The following is a 15434-nucleotide window of genomic DNA, read 5'->3' as shown; positions in this document are numbered from 1 at the left end:
GCCGGTGCCGGGGAGGGGGAAACCAGAGAATCACCAGGGCTCTCTGAGCAGCCAGCCGAACCTACTTAGAGAACTCCAGGTCGGGGGAGGCCATGTCTTAGAAACACAAGATACATGGGTTCTGAGAAATGGCCTACACACACACACACACACACACACACACACACACACACACACACACACTTGCATCTGCACTCACACACATACCTGTACATACACATGCACACACACACACACACACACACACACACACACACACACACACACACACATACACACAGGCCATGTATAATCTATAAGGAGCAACATTCATTTTACAAGTACTGGAACTCTATAGGATGAAAGCTAAGTCTAGAGTTAAAGAAGCCTGCTCTGCATGACCTAGAACACTCTGAGAAACATGGTGCAATTTCCATATCGTTCTGAGTCTGGGTCCCTCACCTGTTCATGAAGCTTATATTCACCCCCTGGGACTATTAGAAGAGGGAAAGAAGAGTTTGGCTGATGACTCTGGACTCCCGCTGTCCATAATTATATATGAGTTTCTATTTCAGGAGGAAAGGCACATGGGGATGGGGAGTTCCATATGAAGTGCTTTCTGGGTGGCCAGTAACTCGACAGGATTGAGAGTTCTGGCCATGAGCGGGAGTTTTTATCCTAAGCCATGTTCCTGCTTGTTCTGGAGACAAAATGAGTCAGGAGAATCTAATGTTCATATACATACATATACTCACGAACACATATGCATATACACACATGTACATATATATGTACACATACACATATATCAGATTTGATGTTGTGTTGAATTTTAACAGAGACAGGCAGAGATGTCATAATTTTAGAAAAAGGTCATTGCAAGAAAACAGCTTAAGCAAATTTTAGTCAACACAGTGTTGGGAGAGGAGAGCTTTGTGAGTTTCCATGCAGAAGTCCAGGACTTGGCAGAAGGATGATTGTCTCTACAGACCCAAGTGCTTGTAATTCTCCCTACTAAATTATCGGGAATATTTATTGAGCACTGGGACCACACAGTGATCTGTGGGCTTTAAATTACACACTAAAGAGAGAAACTCATACCTAGGGCCACCCACACAGACAAAGGCTCTCTATATCAGGGCTGAGTTGAGAGACATACATACACAAGCTACACATCTCAATTGATTTCCTAGAGAAAACCATTCTGGAAGAGAAAACATCTAGAATTCACAACCGTGGTAACTCAGCTGCAGCTTTTGTTTCTTTTTTGAGAAAGGAAAGAGTTGTCTTCAACTTTATCTTGAGGCCAGTGTTCAGGGCTCAAAATCTTGATCACCCAAGCACATCAGAGTCATGATTATTTGGGAATAAATTAGCATTTCATTATCCACTGCTCAAATGGAGGGAAGCAAGGGAATGATGGGCCTGAAATGGAAAAGTGAAGAGGAGTTTGTGTCTCTATGCACTGAGTGGGAAGAATGCTGAAGTCCAGTCTGGAATGTTTTAACTTTGGACATGCAAAGTGATCAGTCCTAACTGTCTTGAATCTGCCAAATAATCCACAAAAAAACAATTTGCAGAACTAGGAATGATTGGGGGAAAGACCTGGAATTCATGACTACGTTCATCTCTGACTGCAGAGTCACCCTGTTAGGCTTTCCATCATTCCAACAGAAGACTGACAGAAAGTAGGCAGAAGAAAGGGTGTATTTTTGATCACAGTTTCAGAGGTTCATGCCTATGGTCTGAGCTTTGTTGTTTCAGGCCTTTCTGGGGCTGAGCACACAGCAGGGAAAGTTGGGAGGAATGAATTGGTTCAGAGATACTCCAAATGAGAACACCCAGTGAACTACTTTCTCCTGTGAAGCCCATTCCTACAGTTTCCACAAATCCCAAAATAGCCATTTCTATGCAAGGCAGGGGGTGGATCAAGCTTTCGAAACATGAGGATTGGGGGCAGGGACAGTTACTATCCAAATCATAACATCCATCATGTGCCAGCCATTGAAAAATTCAAAAATTCTTGTTCTCTGGTGTTCATTGGTCTACCTGTGGAAAACAGAGGCATGGAAATAAATGTCATACTCTCAGCATGGAGAAGATTTAATATTGCAGTGTATCCCAGCAACAAAATTACCCGACTTTCAGGAAGTTGTATTGTTATTGTCACGATCATCATCATCACCTAATAATATGAAAAGGACTCTAATATATATCCACAAGGCTGGCATAGTTCTATATGTCTCAGCCTTCTTATAACACTTTTATAAAGAAAGCACTAGTTCATTTCATCTTAAGGAGGAAATTAAAATGCACTATGTTTCAAGTAACTGTAGTTTCAACTCAAGGTTTATTTTTATTTATTTATTTTTATATTACATTTTTAATTGAGTTGCATATGTACAATACTTTAAACATAAGTAGAAACATAATATAGAGTATGTGATAAAAAATAACCTTAAATTTGTATCAATATACAAAAAACCCATTGTAAAATATTTGAGATTAATAATTGCTTTTCAGTATAAAAGAGGATTCAATAATCTACCCTTTTATCCTATTATCATCATATCCCCCCTTTTTCTTTTCAGAAAGAGATCATTGAATCTAACCTCCCTTGCTTAGTTTCCTCCATTGCTATGACAAGCAACAATTTGCAAACAAACCCCCCTAAATGATAACAAACATCTATAACCCACTTAATGACCAAAATCCCCCCACCCTACCTCTTGGGAATGTGGGTGATGTTTTCTAAACTTGCTTTCTGCTATCTGGGGCAACTGCATCTTTAGGGGACTCTAATAAAATTAAGATAATAGTCAAATCTTCTCAGCTAGCAACTTTGAAGTTGTCCTCAGTAGCATGTATATGAAACTGATCATTGGGTGGTATTTGTCCACTTTATGGCATTACTACACACAAGGTATAGTCGTCATTGTGGGGCCCCATCATCTTTTTATCTGTCGCCATGCACAAAACTCAAGTTCAACTCAGGGTTTAAAAGTAGGAAGTGTAACACAAGAATCTATGATAGTATCTTTGAATCTTTGAATGTGTGTATTAATCAGAGGAACTATGGGGGTCAAGAAACTTGTAGGAAGCCTGGAGGGGACATTTCAAGTGAAGGGCAATGGGACACAGACAGTGTGAAGAGGGAGTGGAGAATGATGGAGCAAAGAGAAACGAGTGGTGTGGGGTGGGTATAGAAGAACAGGTAGAAAAGAGAATGTGGGAAAGAACAGCTAACACTAAAGAACTTTGGAAAAGTCATATGAAAACCTACTTCTGTCGAAGCTCCCTAAAATACATACATATACATACTGAGAAAGAATATATATGAACTTACATTAAAATAGAGGGCAGCCCCTGTGCCCTATCACCATAGGCTAAAAGGCCAACGGTAGAAGTAGGCTACCTCTTTGGAGTTGTTGGTGTGGGGTTTTATAGACACTCATGCAGTACTGGCTATTGTCACTCTTCTTTGCTACCCTCCAGAAGTTGATGATATTTGCTGAAAACATCACCTATTAAGTCATAAAACATGAAGAATCAAGCTGGTACCAGCCTGGAAGCTGGTACCCACTAGCTAGTTTTCATAGTGCTAGAAGGCACAATGCTGGGTAGCAAAGAAGAAAACAATCATCAATCTTACCTAGCTGTGAACCCTGCAAGCTCCAATGACAACCCCCTTGGTAGGAAATGCCCACTGGTACAATAGTGGCAGGAATGTGAAACTAATCTCTTTCTGATTGGACTTCTGGTCCTTTTCCACAAGATAGACCACATACCTTGTACTATTATCCTGGCCAATAACTTGTTGCTAGTAGCTCATAGGTCCTGGGGGAGAACCTACTATTATTATACCAAATAAACATAATTATATCAACTCCTAATGACTTATTGTTATATCTCTGTGTTGGTATTGTGTTCCCCAAAATATTGTGTACCCTAATAAACTTATCTGGGGTCAGAGACAGAACAGCCACTAGATACAGAGGCTAGAAAATGGTGGCACTTACACCTTTAATCCTAGCATTCCAGAGGTAGAAATCCCTCTGGATCTCTGTGAGTTCAAGGCCACATTGGAAACAGCCAGGCATGGTGACACATGCCTTTAATCCCAAGAAGTGAGCCTTTAATCCCAGGGAGTGATGGCAAAAACAGGAAGGCATATAAGGCATGAAGACCAGAAACTAGATGCTTTTAGCTGGTTAAGGTTTCAGGCTTTGGAGCAGCAGTTCAGCTGAGATTCATTCTGGATGAGGACTCAGAGGCATCCAGTCTGAGGAAATAGGATCAGCTGAGGATCCAGCGAGGCGAGGTAGCTATGGCTTGTTCTGCTTCTCTGGTCTTCCAGCATTTACCCCAATAACTGGCCTCAGGTTTGATTTTATTAATAAGACTCTCTAAGATTCCTGCTACATATCTCTATACTACTGCACCTCAAATCTCATCAGAGTTGCTTCTTTTAGTAGCAGATGGAGATTAACACAGAGATGCACAACTGGTCAGGGGATGGAAAATAAGAGACTATGGAGTGCTGAGCCCTGAATGGGCCATCTCTATCACAGCCTTTCTCCAAAGACTCAAGGATAATCACTGAAGAGGAGGTGGGAAGAGTCTAAGAGGCAGAGGTGGTGGATTAAGACAAGAAGATGGTGTGTTATGGATACCGCAGACAGGTTGTACATATGAGCTCATAGCAGTTGGGACAGTATCTGCAGAAGATCAAACCAGACACAAACCCCATCATGGGGTGGGGAGATATTCATGAAATCCCACCCTCAGTGCTCAGATTGGCCTTATACCTATACACACAAAGGTAGTATTAAGTGAACTCAGTGGATTAAAAAAAAATCTAAAAAACAAAAAATGAGCACATGGAATTGGGAGGGAATAATAAAGGAATTAGAGCAAGGGAATAGGGGGGTTAACTTAATTTAAAAACAAAGCAAAAATCATGAAAAAAAAGTCCTAATCTTAACTGTTACAACACATGAGCTAACTGTTTTGTTTATTTGTTTGTTTTTAAATAACTGTCTTTGAATCTGGAAACTCAAGACTTAACTCCCAGGGCTGACACAGGAGGAAATGGATACCACCAAATGAGGTTTCCTGCTGACTCCCAGCACAGCCTGCCTGCTGCAGGCCTTCCTGTTACCATGGCTCTGCCACGCAGCTCACTCCAGGAGATGAAAGCAGGAGGCACTCTCTTGGCCTTTAATTAGGAGATTGGCAAATAATTAATTATCAACCCCAAGGTTTCCTGGAAGTTATAGAAGATATGTTTTTTTGTATGTTTCATTTCATTCTCCAGACTAATAACTTTACCTCCTCCATATCCTTTCTTTCTATGAAGTCGTCTATACATCTGGGAAATATTTCAATTAGTGGATTCAGGAGAGGGGATGAAACTGGAGAGTATAGACAAAGCAAGAACGCCCTGTGGTGTGATCACGGTTCTGTGCGGTCATGGGGTATTTTGTGTTAATTATTAATACATGATATTTAACATTTTACTAAGTTATATGTGTGTGGGTCTGAATTTTCCTTTACTAATTAAATGTTGAAAATACAAAATAAGTCCTGTGCAAGGCAGCCTGATAGAAATCTTGTAGGAACAATGTCCTTGACTCTAAAGAAAAACCATGCCAGGTGTAGTGACTCATATCTTTAAACCAGCATTCCAGAGCTGAGGCAGGAGGATTTCCTTGAAGTATGATAGTAATGACAGCATTGACTAAGATAATTATTTGCAATAAGAAATTAGCAAGGTTCTCTTCTAGCAGACTAAAATGTATGTGAAGATATACTGCAAATTATTAAGCAGTATATGAGTGTTTCTTATCCCCACCACCTGGAAGAATTACCTAGGGGGGTTTCAGTACTCTAAATGCCCTTTTAACCTTTACAGATTGAGCCAGGGTGGTCTGGGGTGGTCCTTAGTCAAGAGTGCACCGATGAAAGTCCACAGGGCAGAGAAAGGCTGTGGGAAGCATATCGTGTTCCTCATTACTGAGCCAACCTCAGGTCCTTCCAGGCAGGCATTTGCTTTATAGGTTGAAGAAAGCATGGGGAAAATCGCGAGGGAAGTGCCACAAAAAGCCTCTTAAGCATCCGATTAATTTATGACAGGGACTTAAAAATTAGAGAGGCCACAACAGGGCTGAGCCCCGATAGAACTTTGATTTACGTAGAAATGATGTGGGATGATTATTAATGCTTCCAGGGCAGACTTAGATAAGGAAGAATGAGGAAAAAGAAATCTGTTTGGCTACTTGCCAGAGATTGTTCATGGCTTGAAAATGCCTTTTAGTCTAAGGGATTTAGCTCATAATCCAAACCAGGACAAAATAAAACCTGGCACAGCTCACTCATTGCTAAGATACAAATCACCACTAATGTACTAGGCCTCTGAACCACCTTGGCTTTTCTGGGGGTTTAGGATGGATTAGGTTGGAGATTCACATAATCTAGTGATTTCCCATTCATACCACAGATGTATTAAGTCAGAATGTCTGACAATAGAATCCAGGAACTGACTTTTTTTTTTTTAAACAGATTCCCCAGGGATTCCATTACAAAGACAGCATTGAGGGATACATACATCACATCACATCACATCGCTGTCCCTCAACTTTGATGACCCAACCTGCAGCCATAAAAGGACCTGTCCTGATGAGTTGAAGTTACAAGTGACTGCCCTCCTCCTCCTGAGTTGTCGGTTGGGACAAAACAGTTTTTCTCAACCAAACTACCACTCCACTGTGCTTTCATCTCATGGTCTGGCCCAAATCTATGAACTCACTTTTAACTTTGAAGTGGATATTTTCTTTAGAAATCGCTAACAATTTCCACACTACTGAGAGTGCTGCACCCAAAGTCCAGGAAACAGCTTGGAGCTTAGAAAGAAACAGACAGGACCCAGGTCTATTGAATTAGAATCTGCATTTCACAAGCTCCAGGGGGATATGCTTTCAGTTTCAGGTTTGAAATGTGTTATTCTGAAGCCCCACTCCTCAAAGCATGCCTTGAAGGACAGTCTCAAGGACAGGAAATTCACACTTTGGCATCTCTGCAGCATCAGCCTCCCGCAGCGTAGGTGCCAACAGTCTTAGTCTAACGTCTACTCTGTGGGAGGCAGTGGTCAAAGTTTATTTTCCTTATGATGTGTGCAATTACTGAACCCATTTTACAAGTGAAGAAACCAAGAAGAGACTAGCACTAAGTCTGTGACACCACACTGTAAATGCAACTCATCCATAGTGCAGTCTCTTGCATTAAATGCTCACAGTTCTCAGTTTTTTTGTTTTTTGTTTCTGAGCTGAAGGAAGTTGTAGACGGGTCAAGGTACACACCCAGAGTGAAAGGAGGGTTTTCAAAGATGTGCAGATCAGCTGTTGGAATACAAGATGAGAGGTTGTCCTTTAGGCTTCAGACAATTGCAAATATCCGGCACCTATCCCACAGCTACTGGACCCACACTCCTACACACAAAGACAGCAATCTGCCTTTCACTGATCTTCTGGGTGATTCAGAGGCAAGAACATTTGAGAACAAGAGACCATTTCTTTGCAAAAAAAAAATCCCCATCTCTTAGCATCCTCTGATTAACCCAAGCTTATTTAATATCATGTTCCAGGCATGAGACTAAACACAAGAATAAGCAGGAAGCTGAAAGAAATCTAAAAATGGAATCTTTAACCCTTCAGGTCTTTGGTTGCAAGACTGTGAAAAGACTTATCTAGGTTTGAAGAATTGGAGACAACAAAAAACCCAGTGCAGAGGTTTAGAAATTATTATCATTGCAATGCCTACCATTTAAAAAACTAACTGAATTTCTGGAACTTGGAGTAAAATTTAAAGCTGCTCCAAGAACAGTTATATTATAAACTGTGATTCTCGAACCCTCAGCCAAGGGAAGAAAACGTCTTAAAAAGCAAAGCAAATTTTATTGCATGTGGACTACACAGTCAGGCCGAGGCTGAAGTAATCCCTGCTTGCCAGGGTGCCCTGGCTCAACTACACTAATCTGGCTTCCTATGTGACAGGGGACTTAGATGACCCCACACTAAGTGTAGGCTTCCAATGGGGGCATTCTTTTAACCCCAGTGTATCCACTTTATAACTACTGAACAAAGAAATAGTAGACCCACCCTCATTGTATATTACACCAGTCACCTGCATTTTTCCAACACTTAGTTTATATTACTATTAAAACTTCAGGTGAGCTCCTTCAACACTGCCTTTAACACGGATTGGAATAGAGGCAGATTTTTTTCTGTTCCACTGCCTTTCCTGGCCATGCCAAACCCCATTTATCTGATTTATCTACTTTGGATCTTCATTCCAGAAAGTAAATGGTGGAGAGTTCCTGGAAGAGACTAGCATTTCTCTTCTCCCAAAGATCAGATATATAATCCTCTAAGTTCCTCCTTATTCAATATACTTATTCCCAATTCTGCCCTTAAGCAGAGTTACTATATTAACTCTGTGGAAATGTTCAGAAGGTGAATGGAACAGATATAAAACAGCACATGCAGGTGCCCTCTTCGTAGCATGAGACATTGTTGGTAGTAGCCAGCAAGTTGAGAATACGTGAAGAGGTCTTCAAGAGCTGACACCATCCCTTTGCCCATCGGGTCTGTGGCAATGCTGGCCTTACCTGATGAAATGATGCTGTAGATGAATCAAAGAAGGACAAACCCAGACAAACATGGCTGTGACTTTCCAGGGAGAAGCAGGATGTGCTCAGTGTCTGTTAAGTTTTCTGTGCACAGCTGAACACTTCCTTTCTCCATTGAGCTGATGCAGCAGTAGAGTAAGTCATACCCTGCTTGTAAAGTGCCCCCACCACGATCATGAGTGTGTGGGAGACAATCATCTCTGGGCACCACCGCTAGGGCTTTTTCTGTTCTTGCTTTTTGTTAGATTTTCCCTTTCTTCCTACACCAGGGATAAAATACCAGGGAACAGGACTAGGGGTGTGAAACTATTGTAAAAGAGCAAGCTGTTCACTCCAAACCTCAGACTAAGACAGAACTTCACAACTAGGAATTGGACAATGAACTAAGTCTGGGGAACTTAGTCTACTGTGCTCAGCTGAGACTTGCCTCTTCAGTGTCCTGTACAATACCCAGGCACATAAATCACCACCCCAGAAAATATAAAGAAATATAAATCTTGTATTTCCAATATCTGTACTTGTTCAAGGCTCATTGACAAAGTTGTTCTTGTTTTTCCACGCAGTTATGCTCATTACCAGTTTAAACACAGTGATTAAGCTCTATATGTTAATTAAGTCGAGTACACACAGCAGCTCTGGGGTGGTAATGATGCTTCAGAAGGAATCCCATAGGAATGATGTTCAAAGCAAGATATTGATAATGACAGTCAATAAGTTGTGACTACGTGAAGAGGTCTTCCAGACAAAGGTTAGTAGGACACACGTATTCCTAGAATGTTTACCAGTTAAATCATGACATATCATATCTGAATATATTTTTGTTTCCAAGTCCTAAAGGACTGTATATGCAGATCTTTATGGATATCCCTTTACTCATTCACTGTCAACCTAACACACAAACAGATGAGAAAGATGTTCACATCCCACAACCTCCCACATATTCAGTAGTGAGAAATGGTTCAAATGATTTGAAAAGAAAGCAGTCTAAGAGCATCTACCACCTACTTGGCTGACACAGGCGTGGGCAGGGTGTCCACTCACTGAAAGCAGTCACGAGGCAGTCTTTCTTGCATGGGAGGAAACAAGGTCTTACAGTTTCAGGCCGTGTGGACTCTGGACATCTGTCAAAGCAAAGAGACCATGTCAGTCTTTCGGAGAGCAAATATGGATTGACTTAGAACTGTAGGATTTGAAGCAAAAAAAAAAAAACTGTTTCTTTTATAGATGATGGAAGAAAAAGACTCAGGGAATGATGCCTCTTGCATAGGAGGTTGCAGCCAGAGGAAGACTCAAGCCAACTCCAGCACACTTGATTCAGACACCAAAGTGGTATTCACTACAGCAAGGAAGAAAGATGTCATTCTTAAAATTAGGAAATATCAACTGTCACACCATTAGGGTCAGTCCAAATAAGATTTGATATTTTTTCAGGTAATATATCAAATTACTAGTGTGCTACAGCAGATGAAAAAGATATCATAGAGCAAGGTGTGGTGGATACACAAGAAGGAAAAGTCATTAAAGTTCAAGTAAAATGTTGTATATCTCTGATCATTAAACATTTTTGAATATTCCAATAGTTGTTATGTTTTCCATGGAACATATAGGCTGATGAGAGAGGGAACACATGATACTGCAAATCATAGATAACAAATATGTTAGCTAGCTTTAAGCATAGAAAAACATGAGAGATGTTATTCCGTTGAGAATTAGGTTAATGTGTACAACTGGGAATGGTACTATATAATCAACCACTTAGAAGAAACAAAGTTCTGGTCAACAACAAAAAGGATTCTTTCTTTCTTAGCTTGCTTTCATGCTTCTGTATATTGAGAGCTAGGAGGCATGCCTGTCTTCTAGAACAGAAGTAAAACAACAAGAGAGACAGAGAGGGCACCTTATTATGCATATGTGGGATTTCAACCCCTAAGGTTCCCATAAAGCCTGGACACTTCATGTAGATTAAAGGGGTGATCCCAGTATCAGAGCCATGTGTGGGTAAGGGCTCTGCTCTTGCACTTCTGACATTGACCCAGAGGAAAGCTCGACTGAAGGTCTTCGATAATAAACAGTAAACCTCAAACTACAGGGAGACCAAAGCCCTTGAAAAGCAATGGTGCTGGTGAAACAATCACATAGCAAGTCTAACAGTGAACAGATTTTCAGTAGGAAAAAAAATTAGAAACAAGCCGGGCGGTGGTGGCGCACGCCTTTAATCCCAGCACTCGGGAGGCAGAGGCAGGCGGATCTCTGTGAGTTCGAGGCCAGCCTGGGCTACCAAGTGAGTTCCAGGAAAGGCGCAAAGCTACACAGAGAAACCCTGTCTCGAAAAAAAACCAAAAAAAAAAAAATTAGAAACAAGAGAGATAAGATTAGCAGGGGGATAATGGGTCAGACCTTCATAGAACTTCATAATACCATGAGATGGTAATTCAGAATAAAAATTCTCCAGGCGTGACAAAATGACCAGCATGTAAACACTAGTATACTTCAAATTTAAAGACGCATGTTAGGAACTAATCATGTTAGAAATAAAAGAAGGGCAAAAAGAGATGTCTTCTAAGAAGGAAGAGAATTCTGCTCACATTGGACCTCAATTAATAGAATTATAAACATGGAAATCATTTCCATAACTTAAAAAACTTTACAAGCAGTGCAGAGAATGGAAGAGGCACTTGTGTTTGGGGATGGAGTGCATGACAATGTTGGTCTGGCTACACTAAGACGTGGGTGCAGTGGGGTGTGGCTGGGCATCAGAAGTGAAGAAGGGAGGCAGGGGTCAGAGGCCTTTATGCAACAAAGCAAGGGTTCAGAGAATCTAAATGAAAAGGAAAGAAGGATGCTGTGTGATGACTAGTCTTGACTGTCAGCTTGACAAGATCTAGGATCACTATGGAAATAAATCTTCAGTCATGTCTCTGAGGGAGTTTCTAGATTAGATTAATCGACATTGGAAGAGCTACCCTAACGATGGGCGGCACTCTTCCATGGGCTGGGGGGTCCAACTGAATGAAAAGGTGAAAATGAATTTGAGCACAAGCTTTTCCAACTCTGTTTTCTGACTACGGGTATGACATGAGCAGTGACCTCCCACTCTGTCCCTTCCCTGCCACAGTGGACGTCGTTACTTGGAGCTATCACTCCACATAATACCCCTGTCCTTAAGTTGTGTGGAGTATATTTGTCCTAGTGATGAGAAAAATAACTAATACACATTGGATGGCAAGTTTGAGTTTCTCTCAACTCACATGTTGAGATCCTGACCTTCAAAGTGACAGTGCTTGAGTGAGGTCTTTAGGATGTGCGTGGTTTATGGGAACTAAGCTCTCACGAAAAGGACTTGTCCCCTGACATGAGCAAGCTTGTTCCCTCTCCTTACTCATCCCCATGTGAAGACACAGTGAGTAGTCCCCTGAAAATTAGAAAGAATCCCTTATTGTACCCTGACCAGACTGTTATCTTAAGACTCCTACCCTCCAAGACTGTGAGAAATAATGCTCTGTTTATTGTGGTCACTGTTCTATGGCAATTTTTTATTACAGCAGCTCAAATTGACTAAGACAAAGGTTCCAAAACTAATAACCAAAAGCATAAATGCAAGTTACTTGGCAGAATAGCCTATCAGGAAGGGGGTCATGAAGTTCCTGGAGAGAGAGTCTAGGAGTCATTGCTTTGATGGGCACTAATGAACAGATGAGTTTTCAATTGCAAACAAAAACATCACATCGATGATGTAGAAAAAAACATTTCTTTTAAAATGAAGAGGGGAATGTCAGAGAGAGAAAAAGGCTGGGAGTGGAAGCATGTGTTTGTTCATGGGGACATGGAAGAACAGCACAGACAGACAAGCTGACAAGATAGTCAGTGACACAGAAGGAGGAGAGGAAAGCTGGGTGCTCACCACCTGCCTCACATATTTCTATTGATGAGCTAGGGGCATTTCTACACAGCGAAGAGAAAGACATGAGACACCAGCTAAAAAGGTGGTTGTTTTATGGGAAATGAGGTGTAGAATAGGGGATGGTTGGGGATTGACTGCATTCCACCAATGATCCCCGTGTATTGTTTAACTCTGTATAGTATATAATACTCTGATAAAAAAAAATAACTTACAGTGAAAAATGCACATGCACACAGAAAATAATGAGTAGTGAATAATAAATAAATTCTTATTAGTGCATTATTATTAACCATCATTAATCCAAGCAAACCATTATCAAATGGATTTGTTCAATGAGCAAAGCAGTAGGAGGAAGAGGTTCTTTATAAGGATATAGTGTCATTGAAACAACCCACTCCAGTAAGGAAAATTTATATCCTCCCTTAGTCAGACAGTAAAAAACACTGAAATCATTCCCAGGACTTTTATTCATACTCTGAGGTCTAATAAAAATAAAGTGAACTGCCATTTATTCTAGCCCCTTTGCTGCCTCTTGGGTCCCAGAGCTGGCAGCCGAGTAATGTCTAAACATGGCTGGAGTGTCTCCAGTAATACCTGCTCTTCCGATAGGGCTCAGACCCACCTAGGCATTCAAAGAATAGTATCCATGGTGCTGACCTTCAAGCTTTCTGTACAGGGTACCTATACTGCAGGGACTCTGGCCTTTCAAACAGGAATCAGTGTTACTCTCTCCTGGGGAAATGGTAGCATCCATGCTGTTGACTCTGGAAGTATCATTTGTCATGTGGTGATGCCGGCCCTCTCTAAGGTGGACACACTCCCTATGCTCTACTCTTAGGGAACAAGAGCAACATTGCCAACCCCTCTCTCCGAGGGCCAGGCCTAGGTGCAGTGCTTTATGGAACCAGGCTGAGAGCTGCCTGGAAAGGGCCCGTGCTGTCTGATCCAAAGAGTCAACTATTCCCCTGACTATGAAATTGTGTTTTCGTTATTTTCTTCTCCCAGCAAGCTTTACCTTTTCCTCCAGGGCTCAGCTTCCTTCTATTTATGAGCATGTTGTGTAAGACTTCACACTTGATCTCATTTCCAATTTCCATAAATTTCCTATCAGGGTTTCAAAATATCATCATTGTCTACAAACAGCTCTGGTGTTCTCTGCCTGGGAAAACTCCAAGGTTCATTTTCTACACTATCTCAGTGACTGACCACACCAAAAGTTGATACTGTTTATGTTGTAACTTACATATGTATGTTCTACACATAACACACGTTGCATACCACTAGTTCTGATTGCCTTAGTGACAGAATTCTGTCGTATATATTTAAAACGCTAGGTCCTAGCCTCGATATAAAGAGTAACTGTCAGTGGGTCATTTGCTGTTTCCTCTAGCTATTTCCAAGTTGAAAGCACAGCCTCAAAACCCAGGAAGACATGAGTTCAGTTAGCAGAAAAAGCATGGCTCCTTGCCACGCCATCCTTGGGGGTGACTTACACTTCCTACCAGTGTTCACAGATGGCGCTCTGATTGGCAGTGCTCTTGATATCAGGCACATGAGTTTCATTTTATATATCCATTCCCTTAGACTTATTCTGTGAGGTTCTGCACACATAGCCTTTTACTGTGATCATGGAGGTTGTAGTTCTATACCGACATGAAGAACATCAGTTGGAGCTAAGGAGCCCTGCCAGTTTTCACGATGTCTCTCATCATGTTGCATGCTCTGTGCCCATCTCCTGAATCACTCATCCAACCCAGCAGCGGCTGCATTCATCTCACTCAGCTGGATGGGACCTATCTGCCAATGTTTTATATACTAGATGTTTAAACACAGTGAATTTTTTTTTTTTTTTTTTTACTATATCTCACACAAATGCCAGATATTTTCACAGTAAAGGCAGGAAATGCTTATCAGGAGCTTTGGAAGGCTTAGACTTTGTGCTTCTAATCTTCGTTGTTATTTTTTTTTTTTTTTTTTGCTTTACAACTGGAAAGCATTGAATAATGAAACAAAACCCCAGAAATACCCATGTGAGCTATGACTTCTGGTTCGGTAGTACACCGGCTGGTTCTCATTTTCTGATATGATCAGTTTTATTACTCATACAATGGTAAAATTCTCACCTACACAATCACATGCAAAACAAACAGACTCAGCAATGTAGGAAGAAAAAGTTTTTGTCTCTCGGTCAAGGGAGTTAGGGACAAAACACAACATTTTAGTGTATTCATTCTCTATCCCCAAATTTTCCTCAGCAAACATTAGTCTTCCTTTCTGTCTCTAGCTCCCATCCTACCCAAAGGAGTTCACAAGTGACAGGGAGATCTGTCTGTGTTGACATGGGTGATCACAATAAAAAGAACATAAGTGTATGCATTTCTGGAAAGGGCAGGGTAAAGCATAATTTCTATTGCTGATAATCTCACAGGGCATTCCACTGGAATACCATCTTCTTATTTAATGTGATTGACCTCAAGAATTTTAATTAAGTCAATTTGCTAAAGCCAATGTAGGCTGCTTGTATTTAGCGGGATGGTTTAGAGACATACAGTAAGAACGCAAACTTTATTGTTAGTTTGACACCTTCATTGACAGTGCATAAAGTAATTAGCATTAACAATCCTCCAATGCTCTGTGTCTGTCTGCTGTGTGAGACACCTATGGAAGTGGCTTTTGGCCTGAAAAACTGAGGCAAAACCGGAAGTTATTCATTGAACTGATATTGTGTAGTGTCATTTACAAGTTTACAAAAGAACACATACTACTTTGTAAATTATTCTTTAAGCTGTAAACTTTTAGAATTGTGATTTATTTTAACCACAAAGCATCTTTATGTTAATGTTTTATCTTTGTTGCTGTGAGGAAACA

General features: G+C 40.9%; 1 protein-coding gene and 1 long non-coding RNA gene across 2 annotated transcripts in view; one reads left to right on the top strand and one right to left on the bottom strand.

Annotated features, from left to right (window-relative positions):
- Thsd7b (thrombospondin type 1 domain containing 7B) overlaps positions 1 to 15434 on the bottom strand; it is an 852383-nt gene that overhangs the window by 360737 nt on the left and 476212 nt on the right. The window contains exon 10 of the mRNA XM_042258057.2: positions 9671 to 9786. Coding sequence (XP_042113991.2) covers positions 9671 to 9786 — 116 coding nt within the window. The remainder of the gene's footprint in view (positions 1 to 9670; positions 9787 to 15434) is intronic.
- Positions 7548 to 10242, top strand: LOC143267774 (uncharacterized). Its single transcript, XR_013043226.1, has 2 exons — positions 7548 to 9413; positions 9890 to 10242. It is a non-coding gene; the product is annotated as an uncharacterized LOC143267774 (long non-coding RNA).

The sequence above is a fragment of the Peromyscus maniculatus genome, chromosome 11 (genome assembly GCF_049852395.1).
Source record: "Peromyscus maniculatus bairdii isolate BWxNUB_F1_BW_parent chromosome 11, HU_Pman_BW_mat_3.1, whole genome shotgun sequence".
Lineage (NCBI taxonomy): Eukaryota > Metazoa > Chordata > Mammalia > Rodentia > Cricetidae > Peromyscus > Peromyscus maniculatus.
Note: the sequence above shows the minus strand (reverse complement) of the source record. Positions and strands in the feature narration are given on the sequence as shown.